The sequence below is a fragment of the Anthonomus grandis genome, chromosome 8, assembly GCF_022605725.1.
Source record: "Anthonomus grandis grandis chromosome 8, icAntGran1.3, whole genome shotgun sequence".
Classification (NCBI taxonomy): domain Eukaryota; kingdom Metazoa; phylum Arthropoda; class Insecta; order Coleoptera; family Curculionidae; genus Anthonomus; species Anthonomus grandis.
The window spans coordinates 9,823,313-9,840,119 of record NC_065553.1 but is presented as its reverse complement, the minus strand read 5'-3'; the positions used below and the strand labels follow the sequence as shown (position 1 = coordinate 9,840,119).

At 29.2% G+C, this 16,807-nt stretch overlaps 1 protein-coding gene across 6 annotated transcripts in view; it reads right to left on the bottom strand.

Annotated features, from left to right (window-relative positions):
- LOC126739084 (cell adhesion molecule Dscam2) overlaps positions 1-16,807 on the bottom strand; it is a 163,900-nt gene that overhangs the window by 44,211 nt on the left and 102,882 nt on the right. For 5 of the 6 annotated variants that reach the window (XM_050444594.1, XM_050444593.1, XM_050444598.1 and 2 more), the window contains exons 7-10: positions 11,159-11,271; positions 8,710-8,848; positions 8,443-8,645; positions 6,912-7,056 (exon numbers count right to left, since the gene is read on the bottom strand). In XM_050444594.1, coding sequence (XP_050300551.1) covers positions 6,912-7,056; positions 8,443-8,645; positions 8,710-8,848; positions 11,159-11,271 — 600 coding nt within the window. Of the gene's footprint in view, positions 1-6,911; positions 7,057-8,442; positions 8,646-8,709; positions 8,849-11,158; positions 11,272-11,350; positions 11,391-16,807 lie in introns of those variants that run through there. The other variant, XM_050444597.1, reaches the window with a different exon arrangement.

Sequence of the window (16,807 nt, the reverse complement as noted above, 5' to 3'; positions counted from 1 at the left end):
ACAAATTCGACCTGTTCTGGTTAAATATATTGCCCGACATTCGAGCGCGGTAGATTTGATGCTGCGTGAAAATGGATACAAATGATTTTCTCCCCATGGCTTCCTAAAATTAACCCCTAAATAGGGCCGATATTTCTTTGCTCATGTTGTAGGGTTTGTCTTCATTAGGACCTCAGACACTCTAGGGTCGATGCCGCACTCATAACTTCTGCTTAGTTCCGACTATGGGCACACAAGGGTAATTTGCGGAACGTTTGGAGAAAGGAAAAATGTTTATAGTAATTTTTTGTGTTTGGGTTTTTTTTTATAAAATGCTTCCTGAAAAGATTGATTTAGAATTTTTATTTAGCAGTGTTTTGTACATATATTTTCTTTCTTTTCTATTAAAAAAATTTGATGTTTTGGAGCAACAAAGGAGAAAACTGAAGGTAAAAATACAAGGAGAAAAATTTGACCAAAAAAACAGTGATTATAGGATGTCTCTGACGCCAACATTAATTTTTTATGTGATTTCTTAGAAAGTAAGTAGACGATATTATTTTCGAACAGTTTGATATTTTAGAACCTAATTGATAACGTTTTGTCATGCATTTGTGGGTATAATTGTATATTAGTTGTCATTTCACGCATCATTTTTTAATAAAATGCATTTATCTAGAAAGAACGAAGTGAAGGAATTGGAATCTATCCATTGGTGGCAAAAATACTTCGTGCAAATAAATATCATCACAACTAATACATGCATTGTTTGTTAGAAGACGATTTTGACCGCCGAATGCACTTTTGTGAGCAGATTCTTAAGGCTAATAATGACAATAGGAATTTAATTCGAAATATTATTTTTTCTGATGAGGTCAACTTTTTCTAACAGATGGATTGGACCCATTGAGTGGCCACCAAGGTAACCGGATATAACACCATTAGATTTTTTCTTATATGGGGCTTTTTGAAGTCCAAAGATTATGTGAATAGACCAAATAATGTTAATGATTTAAAGCAAAGACTTCGACAAGAAATTAGACTAGTCGATCCACAGGTGATTGGAAATGTCAAAATTGGAAGTTATTTACTGACTTTAAAATTGCACTAAATTATGGACAACAAATTGAACGTCGGTTGTAATAAATATTGTATAAATTTTTATCTTTCATGTCGTATGTTTCATTAGTCCATGACGTCAAATTTGACAATCCGCTGACTTTAGGCATATAGAATGCTATATAAAAGTATTCAGAACATATAATATATTGTGCATAGTTCTTTAAAATTATTAAAACTTAATTTTTTTAAGCATATTAATAAAGAACCAACAACAAAAGAGAAAACTAAATTAGAAAAGTATATGATAAGAAAATCATAGATCGAGAATAACAAAGACGGGAAAATTGAAAACAGCATAATGAGATATCTGAAAAATTATAAAAAATATTATTTATAAAGGCGAATACGAACAGAAAAAAAAGTAAATAAAAACAATAAAGCTAGTCAAATTATTATAGATCTCAGCTAAAATTGAATAAGAAAGATAAGTTGTAAGACAAAGACAGAAGGTTAATTTAAAATATCTAGTTAATAGTGTTATGTGCAATTTTTTCTCAATTGAGTTAACTCTTTGGCTAATAGATTTATATGAATTGAAATTAATGAATTTTACTGTAACTCTTGCTGATATAAATAGATTCTTCCAAGTCAATAAGCCGTTTGGTGTTCGTAAGTCGATGAGCCTTTATATTACTTAGTTATCAAATTTTTACACATGAAAACCACACTTCTCTTTCTTACTGATTAACGAATCTTTAAGTGATAAATAGTTATAGCAAAGCTTTATATTTGATCTCGTCGAAGTCGAAAATATAATTTTAGTAAAAAAAATAAAGATCTAATGATAATTTATATATTTGTAAAAATGAGCTATAATCTAAAAAACTATTATGATTCTTAATAATTATAGTAATGGGAGGGTATTGGCAACGCCGCGAACACCAGCTGTTATTCGTGATTCCGGAAGTAAGTGGGCACACCACACCGCACGACATCTATGGAGATGCGTGGAAGGTAGAGCTCAGTTCAAGTCAGAATATTGGCGCGATTTTTAAAATCGACATAAATACTAGTAAATACAGTGTAAATAAATATTTCTAGTAATTTTAAGTGATCGTATGTGTTTAGTGTGTACATGTAAAATAAATTTATTGACTATTTTTGGGCATAGAATGTTTTAATTTATACGTAACAGAAGAACAAAAACGTTACTGTAATAAATTTATTTATGTTATTAGATTTGATTGTTGTGTTTTGTTTTTTTTTTCTATTTGTATATACTATAAAACTACGATTATGTAGTATAGTAATATTTTGTCCACGTAAAATTGTTATTTTACAGTACAAAGAATTATAGTTAATTTATGTGTATTTCAATTGTGTGTTTTTAGTAGCTTTGTTTCTAAAATTATTTTTTTTTACATTAAAGCTAATTTTTTATATATTTAAAGTCTATTATCATGGCTCATATTTTTTGAACAAACATAATTAATAAATTATAAATAAGGTTACTAACTAAAACATATAAGCCCGTCTGAACACTTCTGATGCAACGTATTAAAGCTATAAATCTAAGCTCAAAAGAGACCATCCATTATATTAAGGCCTTAATGTGTCACTTTCGGTGGAGCCTAACTTCATTGCGTGCTTCTAATTTTGTTACAACCCATTCCAAATTTCAATATCCATGGCAAAGTGATTATCAATTACCCTCAGCCATAACCAATTCAAATATTGTCTCATTTAAAGTTAAAATTACATCTGATAATTGCAACCGAACGTAATAGGCATGCACAGGCGGGGCTCTCGAACAATTTACAATTTAAACTGGTGACGTAATTTTAATTACCGATCCCGGTAGTCAACTGTGTCGCTGAAATTCTCTCATTTTCAACGGCAATCGATTGCCAAAACAGAAACGCCTGTGAACTTCGAATAAATTGCACTATTTGTTAACGAAAGGCCTTAATGAAATTTTGCGAGACTTTTGTTAAATGCTTGTGACCCAATTTAGTAGGAATGATTGGAAATATATAAATCTGCTCCGGATACTTAAATTACTAAAAATTAAGAAAAGCCAAATGGTATAACGACAAATTTGACTAAGCTCAGAAACATCTTCGATAAAACGATTATATGCAAGTTGCATTTATTGCCTAATTACGGTACGATCAGCATTCTTTTACAGTTTTTTGACCACTCTTTTGTATTGGAATAATTGTTCCAATAATTTAAAATACGATCATGATGATTGATTGATGTAATATCCATCAATCTTAATGATGTTGGGATATAGATATTTTCATTTTCAAAGAATTCTGATAATCACTTCTGGTAACTTATTACTTAATCTTCTTCCCTTAAGATCCTCTCTTGCCAGAATTTTTTCTGCTATTTTTAGAAATTTCGGTAATCAGTGATATCATTATTGTCCTTTCAATTTATTCTTTTTATGTATGAGATTTCATGTGTCTCTTAAAACATATAAAATAAAATTATTAAGTTTAGAATTAAGTAAAGATGGCCAAATAAAATTATGAATGTTGTCAAAATTAATTGATTTAGACCATCTGAATTATTGATCCAGGATCTTGCCAATGGTTTTGGTCGAGAAGTCCAAGTCTAGAAGGTTGGTATTGACAACAAGTTCTTAAAAAATGTGTGCAATAAAGACAGCTAACTTTGGTAACTCCTATGATTAACATGATGATAAAACTCCTGATGTTTAACATCATACTATTTGGTCTGAATTAATGCTCCTATCCTGGAATAGCTGCTGAAAAGAAATACGAAAAACTTACTTGGTCAATCTTCATGATATGTGTATTTATTTTACCATTTTACCACCTAACAGCCTAAATAGCATTTTATAGCTGCTGCACCAATTAAAATATTACAGAATATTTCCAAGCTCTTGATCTGATGTTTTTTATCAATTTCCCAATTACTATTGTTATATTTTAAACATATAGTTTTTAAACAACAAATAAATAAAAGTTGGAAAAACCTGTAATTAGCAAGGCAATATTCTTGTGCTTTAAAATAAATGACCCGTTAAAAACAGCATATTGCGCAAAAAAGGGTTAATGTAAGGAGCATCCGTAATATTTGTTTCCTAGTTCAACTCCGGACGTATTTTAGAGTTTCAGTCGTAAACGAAAAGGGTCATGCAGTGTTGAGATACCGAGATGAGTTTGACCTCCTGACATAGGCGTAGGCAATTGGGTCAGTAATAATTCTTCTATATTTTTAAAATTGCCAATACAAATAGTGTCCATATTTTGAAATGTCAAATTTTCATTTATATATCCCTGTCTCAGTCTCAGAATTGGAGGAATATTGGAATAAAGTGATATTTTTTAGGTATAATCTGACAAGTTTAGGGAGAAAAAAGCCTATTATCAAGCGATCTAGATACTATTAAGAAAATGATGTAATGATATAGAAAAAGGTGGAATTTTCAATCCCTATCTCAGTCTGATAATTAGACGGGTATGGGAATAAAGTAATGTTTTTCGGTATAGGCTGGCAAACTAAGGAAGAAAAACACTATTTACAGGCAATCCAGATACTATTAAGAAAATTATGTGATGATACAGAAAAAAGTGGACAAGTCGAATTCTCATTTATATAGAAAGAAGAAGAGAGAAATAGCTCTGTCCTGAGCAACTTTGGTCTAATTTTTTTGTATCTCGCTTACTTTCGGAGCAATTGGTAAAAAGTCATCTAATAAAATGCAAAAAACTAAAGGTGAAAAATTATAAACATATTTTTGTATTTTAACTTTAGTAAAAGATATAGGCATTCGATTTGTTTATCAAATAGTAACACCCTTGAATATTTAAATATATAGAATCCAAAAATAGAGTAATAAAACAGTAAAACACAGGAACTGTATAAAGCGGAGACGTCCGCCCCAGTTGTTAAAAGGGAGGCAAAAAGCGCATAGTCAAGCGAGAAATTCAGTGTCCCTAATGGGGGACACTACCAGGACATTTTCTCTCTGTCCTCCTAATGAATGGACCAAGTGAATAAAAAAATGAAGGTGCACGTGGGGAAATAGAGCGTAAAACGGTTTCCGGGCGGAGCAAATTTAACTCTCTTATTTTTTTTCCGGCCTGTTTTAAAGCGTAAATGGACGTTCCTCTTACATCCAGTGAAAAAAAAACGCAAAAATAGAAAGATATGCACTCTTGATCCCCTTAATATAAAACAGGTAAATTTAATTTTTAAAGTGAAAACTAAAAAAATCCTACCAAGCTGTATCATGTTGGCATATAGACTTTTAAAAACTTTAATTTTGTTATTAGGCATAACTTTTGAAGTTAACCTAAAAAGAAACGGTTTTAGTATCCCCAAGAGCTTCGAAAGTTAATTTGAAGTTTTACAAGTTTGTGAGTGGCAGGCAAAATAAAAGGTACAAAACCTTTTGATGCTAATTTGAACCTAATAAGTTTATGTACGCTATCTTTTTTATATTACTAAATAAAATTATCTAAAAATATGTGATAATTGATGTTTATTTAAATATAATATTAATATTATCTTTATACGAGTATGTTTTTAGAAGTTTATTAACTGTTAAATCTTGACTAGGTCACTTTGGGGGAATTTTTTTTTTCATTCAGGATTATTATTTATTTTTGAATGTACAGTTTATTTTTTCAACACGAAAAAAAAAGCTTTGGTGCTTATATCGTACATTTTAAAAAAAAATTACGCACGTTCAACAATAATAAGATTTTTGCCGTACCATTACGGGTTTGAATAGTACATAGTACATAATATTTAATAATAATACATACTATTATAATAGTACGGTTGGCAACGCTGTTACAGAGACTAACTCGCGAGATACACACGTCTTCCTCCATCTTTGGGATTCATCATTTATATGTCATTTATGTCAAACTTTATGCTGTGCTTTTCACATTCACGCGATTAAAAGTCAACAATTGATCAAAGTCTCTTAAGCTACATATTCACTGGTTGTCCTGGAGTTGCAACACGTTTCAAGGTACATATTTACTGGTTGTGCGTTGTGAGTCGCAATATGATAAAACTAATAAAAAAAAAGAGAAACAATAAAGTTTCAAATTTAAAAGTCTCCAATTTATCAGAATTGGAAGTCAATAAAGACGTATGTCTCAAAACGTATGGACTGCTCTTGTATCGACAACTTGCTATGGAAATATCACAAACTATATTTCTTATTCTGAAATTATATTCTAATGGTAAGAATTGGAACATATATTTCACACATGTAAATCGTTTCTGAGATACCTTCATCTCAAACAAAATAATGTATATGGTCTCATACAGCAGCTAGATTGTTAACTTTCGTAATATTTTATCTATGACCTGATTTAAATATATGTATATAATATTCCTAAAGTCGATCTTAGAGTAGAGAAATACATGCAGTCAATCAATCACCAATGACTAAATTGGTACTATCTATAACCAAATATTTAAAGCAACTCACAAATTTATATTTAACACCTATCTGTAGGAATTGCAATATCTGTGATTTAAGGATTATTATTGTAATCATTCTACTTATTAAATATTTTTTTAGCTTAATTACTTTCAGTCTAAAATTCTCTCTTTTTTCCCCGTATTTTTATTACTTCTTCCAGTAAAAATATATATTTAGTTGGTTATTGCATGTAATTACTAACTTAGCTGGAGTTATTTATATAATAAATAAATAATGCATATTTTTTCATCCAGTGGCTCCATATCTTAACATAATATTACCAACCATATAACCATATATACCGTATAATATAATTTTACCAACAAAATACTACTCCATTAGATTGAAGTATCTAATTACATACTAAAACCGTTCACTTTTAAATGCTTACCTTCCATGGCTAGGTAAAGGAAATCCATCTAATAACCAAGAGATTTGGGGAGTTGGATTGCCAGAAGCACTACATTTTAAGGATACAGCTGGACCAGGCTGCAAAGTCTGTTCTATAAAACTATACAGCAATACCGGAGGAGCATCTGAAAATAAATGGAATAATTTTAATACTGGTAAATTTCCCAAAAAAAAAGCATCAAATATACCTAAAATTTAACTGGATCTCGTATTCATAAAATATTATAACTGTTATGAAAGGTATGCAAGAAGTATACGTATGTGTTTTGTAAAGAAAACTTATTAATTAACTTTTTTTTATTTAACGAAAGCTTCTACTTAAAAAGATGGTATGTCAATTAAAGTATATTGTGCAATAAATACTTATATAAGTATTGTCGTATAAAGCATATAGATTTAGACAAAAAAATTGTTAATAATAATTAGAAAGAGTGACTTTATTAAGGGTGATATAGTGAGGAAGATTTTATTTTTTAAATTTCAAGAGCATTTTTTAATTTTCATTTTTTAAACATATTGCACATTTATATTGTGCAATACTTATATAAGTATTGTCGTATAAAGTATATAGATTTAGACAAAAAAATTGTTAATAATAATTAGAAAGAGTGACTTTATTAAGGGTGATATAGTGAGGAAGATTTTATTTTTTAAATTTCAAGAGCATTTTTTAATTTTCATTTTTTAAACATATTGCACATTTATATTGTGCAATACTTATATAAGTATTGTCGTATAAAGTATATAGATTTAGAAAAAAAAATTGTTAATAATAATTAGAAAGAGTGACTTTATTAAGGGTGATATAGTGAGGAAGATTTTATTTTTTAAATTTCAAAATTCTGTAATATTGTTCCATAAGTTTCTCAGGTATTTGAGGTCAGTCTATCAATTAAATCTATCTAGTCCAACCAGATCCCAAAAGTGAAAAATAAATAGTTGAAGAATTCAGGTCAGGACTTCGAGCGGTCCAGTAGGCTTCACCTAACTACTGAAAGAAGAATTTACCGGGATATTTTCTAAATTCTGGTAAACCATTTAGATTAATTAAAAAGGTAGGACCGATGAAATGATCAATCACAATAATACTATAAAATGCTGTTATAATCCAATGACGTATTAATTTAAATCTTGAAGCTAAAATCCTTATGCTGCTTTCAAACTATTCTAGTAAACGCATTAACCTTCTTCCCCTTACTCTACTGATGCCAGCTTTGGAAGAAATACATATACTTTTTATTTCAAAACATTCATAAATAATAATAGTTCAAGCATTTATCTTACAATTTTATTATCATTTAGTTATTCGCTTCAAAAATTCGTTATTAATTGTTTGTAAAAGTGTAACTTACATCCATATTTTAATAAGGTAATTAACTTTAACGTCCTGTAATTCCTATTAACTCATATCATACCTTAACCTAATCCTATGATTTTTCTGTTACTAAAGACTTATTATTTAATGCAACTAACTCTAGCTCAACACAAATTGATTATTTCTGGATTCTTACCTCCCAGTTGAAGTTCGGCCGCCGCTTGGGCGGTGTCTCCCTCACTTCTTCTCACAACGCACTGATACATTCCTCTATCCTCCCTACCCACATTATTTACTATCAAGGTTTCACTGGATCCTCTTCCGGTGCTAGGTAGTTGTCTACCATCTTTGTACCATGTGACCATATGGGTGCTTTCATGTTTTGATGCTACCACACATCTGTAATTGAAAACACAACGTTTTAATATAATATTGTTCTTTAAAGCCGATTATCACATCCTACCTAAACTCAGCACTACCACCAATATGAACACTTATTATTGGCGGGGATATTTCGACATGTAGCTGAGTGAGTACGTGTAACCGGATGTCAGCGCTAGCTTCACCTCCTGCGTTGGCTGAAGTACAACGATAAGTGCCACCTATAAGTTTAGTAAAAAAAAAGAGTTTTATTTAGATAGTGTAGATATAGTTTTAAAGCATTGAGGGTTAGAGTTATGTATATGTAGATATTTATAAGGCAAATATTTTATGCAAAAAGTCGTAAAAGAAACCACAAATTTTAAAATTGTTGACTTTCTTTTGATCAAATTTAGCAGAAAATCAAATAAAGGTTGACGAAGTTTCTTATAAAATTTATTATTGCTTCGAGAAAATCAAGAGATTTGTGTGTTTCTATAGCATATATATCTGCGAAAATGATTAGTTTAGAGTTGTGTTATGTGAGGCTTTTAGATATAACATCTTCAAGGAGTATAGGTCAAATAGTTCTTGTAAATAGGTCATCCAAACGTTTTCCTGAGCATAAAACTGACAGTTGAGTCCTGATTCAACCTGGTAAAAATTTTAACTCAGCATGGTTCAAAATTACCATTTTCTGAATACCTTGTGTATAAATAAATACGTGTGAAACAATAAATTTACTTTTCTTTACCAATGATTCGAAAAATACAAATAAGACTAAAACTATGTGAAGCTAATGGTAATTAATATAGCATTTTAACAATAATTAAATTTTGATACCTCAAAATGAAAAAACGTAAATGCCGTATTTGGATCATTTGAGTGTAGCACGAGGAATTCATAAATATCTGGAAAAGATCCTAAAATGTTCTAGAATGAAGATAGCTTTTACAATTCTAATTTGTTTATAATTATATATATTTACCAATTTGCTTTCACGAACTAGAGGTGTTTGCCCCTAAATTTTGAAATTTTATGAGTTGAAAGGAAAAATTTACGGAAAAATATATAAATTTTTGCAAGTATCTAAAACATAGTCTCATATGGAATTATATTATTTTAATTTTTTGACCTTGAAATTTTTCAAATTATACAGAACCTTTTGATATGGTATAGTGATAGTATATTGGATAGGTTATTATATTTTAAGAAAAAATTACTAATATGGATTTATTTTTTAGGCAATTTCGTTTAAAAGCCAACTCTACCTTACTCGCGTTTATATGAAAGAAAAGACAAACCCTTTGAACATCAAACGTTCAATAGAGTAAATGGCTGTGCTTATTATAGCCGTGCAGCTGTTGGGTTTACTGTTTCAGATTGCACTTTGCCCTATTAATCTAAAATGTTATCTTGATAAAAGACCCTGTGAGAACAAAACGTCTCCCTTCCTTAGTACGAGCCTTAGTCAGAAAAAAATAATCCAGAAACATCTTTGAGAAATTATAATTAAAATAAAGACACATTTTTATAATAATGGTAATTTTGTTTTCAAATTCGTCTAATAAATTCAAATTTTCAAATTCAAATTCATGTATTTCGTGTTTATACAATAAAGATAATTGTTTAAACATGTCAGGATTATCAGGTTTCTATAAAAATATACAGCAGGTACCAAGTAATAATAAATTATCACAGATACCAGTAACTTATCTAATTATTTGCTTTAATTGCTTTTTCTCTCTACCCTCTCTAAAGAAGATATACCTACTTATAAATAAATACAATATATTACAACATTAAAGTAAACACTCTTATAACATTGTTAAAAACGGAAAACATCTAAAAACAACACTCAAAATAGAACACCAAAACAAGACACTTTGTTCTAAAATACATACTTGTTGCGCATTGTGCGCAACTTCTACTATATTCAAAATAAATCTTGTTATCTTCTACTATATTCAAAATAAAATAAAAAAAATCTTTAACCATTTCTTATTATTTCAAACATTTCGGTTTTAGATTTAATCAGTGGTATTTTCTTTGAGCGGAAAAATCACCTCCCAATTAATAAAAAAGCAAGATGTAATGTATTTTCATTTTATTTGCCTCTTTAAAAATCAATTTCTCTTAACCACATAATAATATTCTTTGCGTTCATTGCTTATTTTTACAAAGCGTAATAACCATAAAATCTATTTTATTCAAAGAATATTCAAGCCGTTTTTTCCTCAAACATTTTATCACAATTCCTTTCCTATTGTGACCTATCCCTTAGGCGACAAAATCCTATTAGAAACGGGAAATAAGTGAAACCGAACGACCATTTTTCCACTTAAAGATAAGAGTAAAATACGAGTATATTTTCTATAGAAGAGATTCGCACAAAAGACCTACTGTACCGTCTGTGTCTGTGGTAATCGATCACTCTGTGACAAAGCCTTTCTTTAATCAGAGTCGGATCTGTATCATGATTGGCAGGATGAAAAAAGTCGGATTTGATTAAAATATTTTTGTTTTAGTTTTATATGATAATAACTACTCACCGTCTTCTGATGTGACCGCCTCTATAGCTAAAACCGGTCCTAGTTGCCTTACTCTTGGACCAGGCATAATAACACTTGGAGGTTCAATTCCATCTCTACCATGAGAGTACCACCTAAAATAAATCATTTTTATAGTATTGTTGTTTATAATTTGAACTTTTATTAGAAAATTTAAATAGATTGTATTATTACCTTTATATAACAAACAATTTAACTGAAACGTTTCTAATGCATACAATTTAAATACGTATCTAGTCAAAACAAAAATGTATGTGCATATAGTGTTGGTTAGTTCAATAGAAAAAATGACAGCTGGTAAACACTGGACTTCACATAAAACAGGTACTCTAATGAATTCTCTAATTAAATACGTTAATATTTTGGTCATTAGGTTGTGCATGTATTTTACTATTATAATGAAAATGTTTATTTATATCTTCCTAAAAAATAAATACAGACGTTCCTATACTCTAAACTAAACTTATATTTAAAGATCGACTGGCTTTTGCATACTATTATTATAATAAAAATTTAAAAATTTCTCTGCATGCCTAGTTGATATAAAAATAAATTAAAGGCTTTTTTCTTTGTTTTTTTTCTGAATTGCATTATTTTGTAAACAATAAGTTGTAGATAATATTCATGATTGAAAGTTAGGTACTAATATTGTTTAATGATATTTCTACGCTTATGATTACTAAATATATATGCATATAATAACAATAAAGCCAAAAAATTGAAAATGTTAAATAATTAAATGCAAATGATTTATTTTTTAACGTATTTATAGGTACTATAATTTTCTGTTTTGCTTAAAGTTTCTTTGTATTGAGTAGGATAGTACAAACACGATAAAAATAAAGTAAATAAGTGTTTAATTTACTTAACTCGGTGTTCATTAAAAGGGAAAATATATGTATATGTATGTATGTGTATATAATTATAGATAGTTGTTAGGTTTAATTTTGTTTTTTTTTTCTCTTTTTTTTGTAAGCATATACTCCCTATTCTAACCCCTTTTCCCTTTTTTTTTCTCCTTTTCCTGTACTTACTTACCTTAATTGTTTAACAAAAAATTTTCTATTTTGCTTTAAAATAATGTTTTCATGTGCACACATTAACGCAAGGTCCATCTTAAATAATTTTAATATCTTTCAAGTACATGTAGATAGTTATCAATATGATTTGATTGGGGTTTCAGAGACATGGTTACATGCAGGGGTTACCAACGAAGTCATAGAATTGCAAAATTATAGTCTCATACGGCAAGATCGATTAAGCAGGGGAGGTGGTATAGCTGTTTATGTAAAATCATGTATCGACTATCGTGAAGTTCTTAAGGAAACATGCGGTTATCTTGAGCATGTCTGGATCGAATTAAAAGTAAATAATCAAAAAGTTTTAATTGGTAATATATATCGTCCTCCCGAGAGCGACATACATCTATTCTATTCCCGTCTTGAAAATATTATGACCGACTTTTATGTTAACTATGAGTCTATTTTACTTTTGGGTGACTTTAATATAAATTTTTTAGATTTGAATTTTAAGGTATCATTAAGCGAAATTACTGAATTATATGGTTTGCAACAGCTTATAACTGACCCTACCAGAATATCCAACACCACTATGTCTTTAATTGATTTACTTTTCTCAAATTTAGAGTCGGTGGAGAATTGTGGAATAAGGGATATTGAAATATCGGATCATATGCTAATTTACTGCAACATAAACTTTGATATACCTAAGCCTCAAATTTATAATTTCACTTATAGAAATTTACAAAATATCAACACTTGTTTATTTCAGTCTGATATTGAATCGATTCCCTGGCATAATATGTACAATATGGCCGATTTAAATAATAAAGTTTTTTTTTTTACTCAATCTTTATTAGAATTAATTAACTTACATGCTCCTATAAAAAACGTAAAGGGTAAAACTAGACCATATTGCCCCTGGATTACTCCTAATATTAGATTTATACAAAGACTTCGCAACTCGGCTTTACGTAAATTTAGAAACACCAAAAGTCGCGAGGATTGGGAAAATTATAAGCAGTACAGAAACCTTGCAACTAGTTCAATTAGGGCGGAAAAAAAGGCATACCTGGCTCACAGATTTAGAGTATGTAATAACAAAAAAACATGGCAAGAACTTAATAAACTAAATATTTCTAATAAATCAAATATACAACTTCCTCCTCTTATGCAAGATGTAGATAAACTTAATATTTTTTTTTTTCTAATATTAACAAAAACAATAATAACCCTGACGAAGAATTTGTTGGGTATTTTAAAAAACATAGGTTAAATCATTTGGCTGAATTTAAATTTAATTTGGTGACACAAGATATAATAAATTACTTAAAATCTATTAAATCTAAAGCATTTGGCGTTAATCAATTAAACATTACCCTGATTTTGCTTTGTTGTCCTGCCATAATTAAACCACTCACACATATTATAAACGTATGTTTAGAACAAAACTGCTTTCCCGATCAATGGAAAGAAGCCAATGTTATTCCTTTGCCCAAAATAAAAAATCCTGTTGAATTTAATGATGTTCGCTCAATATCTGTACTTCCTATACTATCAAAAATATTAGAAAAAGTTATGGAGTATCAAATAGTTCAATATTTAAATGTAAATAATTTAATTCCTAAATACCAGTCTGGGTTTCGTAAGGGGTATAGTTGTGCAACCGCTTTATCTAAAGTGACTGATGATATTTTTAAGGAACTTGATAAAAATAAAGCTACGGTGTTGATTCTCTTAGATTTTTCTAAAGCCTTTGACATGGTAAATCACAGAATATTACTGGCTATATTAGAATATATGGGTTTTGCTGAGTCTGCGTTGGCATTGGTGTCTTCTTTCTTGTTTAATCGAAAACAAAGAGTAGTGCTTAATAACAATAAATCAAATGCACTGGATGTTACCTCTGGGGTACCCCAAGGTAGCATTCTTGGTCCTTTGTTTTATACTCTTTATACTTCACAAATTACTAAAAAAATTTTACACTGTAAGCACCATTGCTATGCAGATGACACCCAGCTATTTTATTCATTTCATCACACTAATGTTGTCCAAGCTAATCAATATATAAATGAGGATTTAAATACCTTAAATATAGAAACTCAAAAATTACTTCTAAAGATTAACCCCACTAAATCAGCAGCTATTCTTTTTTGTAGTGACAATCATCGAACTAATATTTTAAATAATTTAAATGTACACCTTAATAACAATATAATAAGTTTTAAAAACTCTGCAAAAAATCTTGGACTAGTAATGGACTATAAACTTAGATTCAAAGAACATGTTACCCTTAAACTAAAAAATGGATATTCTGCCTTAAAAACAATATATCGTCAAAGACATTTTTTAAGCTCAAGTATCAAAAAACTGCTCTGTGATGCTTTAGTACTATCACCGTTAAATTTTTGCGACACAATTTATGGACCATGTCTCGATAACTCCGACTCAGGTAGAATCCAAAAACTTCAAAACTCTTGCTTAAGACTTATATTTGGTATAAGAAGACGGCAACATATTTCTTATAAATTAAAAGAAGCAGGTTGGCTAAATATGCACAATAGACGAATATTACATATTTTATGTTTTTCTTACAAAATTCTTAAATCAAAAACTCCGCCTTATTTACTTGAAAAGCTTACCTATCGTACTGATGTGCATAATCTTAATATAAGACGTAAAAATCTTTTAACAATTCCTAGCCATAGCAAAGAACTCTTTAAGCGATCCTTTTCTTATGTCGTACCAAATTTGATTAATAAGTTCAAAATAATTAATTTGACTGTCACTGAAAAAACTTTTAAATTAAAAACCAAGCTTCTTCTTTTAAATCAAACTTAATTTTTCTTGAATGCTTTTCTTTATTAAAATACTACGCACATGCTAACTAACTGAATGCAACGTAAAATATTCTATTAACATTTATTATTCAAAAATTAACTGTTTTAAAAAAAAAAAAGAAGAAAAAAGAAGAATTCTTTCATTCCGTTTCATCCATTTTTCCCCCTACTGCTTTTTCCCCTCATAAGTATATGCCTACCTATTTGTTTTTTTTTTAGTTTGTCTATAAGAATTGTTTTTTTTTTCTCTCACTTCTTCTATTATAAGCCTTAACAAAATCCAGGAAGTTGTTTCCTTCTTTTCTGGAAGTCTGAATGCATGGCTTTTTAGTTGCCTTACTTGTGTTAACTAAATTCTTTATATAACCTATTGTTTTTAATATGCTCTCTTTGTTTAATATTCTAATATTCAATTCCATGTATATAATCATATTACCTTGTGTAATTATGCTTTTTTTTGTATTGGTGGCTAATAAAAGTCTTATTATTATTATTATTATTATTATTATATATTTGACATAGCTAAAAATTAAAAGAGACATATATAAAGGTAAATATTACAATGAACATCAAACAAGTCATCTAATACATGAACCCGTCAACTCTATTTCATACTCTGCTTTTCTTCATATTTAATGAAAATTGCTTTTGGTTAGTGCACCCATATCCTAAGGTCAGTAGCTCAAGCGCACTGGACTTTTACTACTTGTATAATTTAAATAAATTAAACTCTGTTTTTATGAAATATTATTCTATTTAATTAGATGCTCAAAATGCATTCCATTTTAACCTAAACAAAAGAATAATTTATTTTCAAACTCATTATTCAGATTTTTTGAAACACTTGTCTTGGAATAGATGCACATCATGTAATAATCCGTTGCCGAAGATCATCGAGTGAAGCTGACCCCAGAGAAAAAAGTCGAGGGGTGTTAGATCTGGTGATCTCGTCGATCATTCCATCGTACCTCTTTTTCCAATCCACTGATCTGGATCATGTAAAATGATGCGTTTTTTTAATAACGGTGACTCTACAAGACTTTTACCTTTTCCAAAGATTCTCTTTGATGTGACAATCATTCTGAAAAAACTTGTAAAACATGCGGAAAATTTCATACACAAAACTCCCGTTAAATCTGGAACCAGTCTTTTCTTTAATTAAAAGATTTAAAAATTTTTAATTTTACATAATCATTTCGATACAATACCCATATTTAAATAATAAATGAAAGTTGTAAATTTTGTTTATGCACAAAAGAAATGTTAATTTTTTGAAACATCGCAACCCACAATACCCATATTAAAATAAAACAGTAAGTATAGTACAGTTTTAAATATTAAACTAAAAGCCTTTTATAAATAAATTTAAATATACAAATAATGTGTAAAATATAAAAGGCACCAGCAACAAAACAAAAACATACAAATCATTTTAATGTTTAATCCGGTGCTGTATGAATATTTAAAACCACGATAAATAAAAAATGTAAAAATATAACCTTTAAACAAATGGAAATTTCCTACGTAGCTTGCCTAAATTACCATAAATATAAAAAAGTCGAATAGCCTAATGTCGAGAGTGGATTGGCTAGCGGTATAAAGTTTTTTCCCTGAGGCCCTCAACAAACTCCGATAAATCTCATTTTAATTAGTATTTGGTGCAACGTTTATTAAAAGTACGTAAAAAAATATATATGAAATGAACCTTATTTTTCTAGATATAACTGAATTGATTAATTACGGTTAAGAAAATCCCTTAAAATTTACCCTTA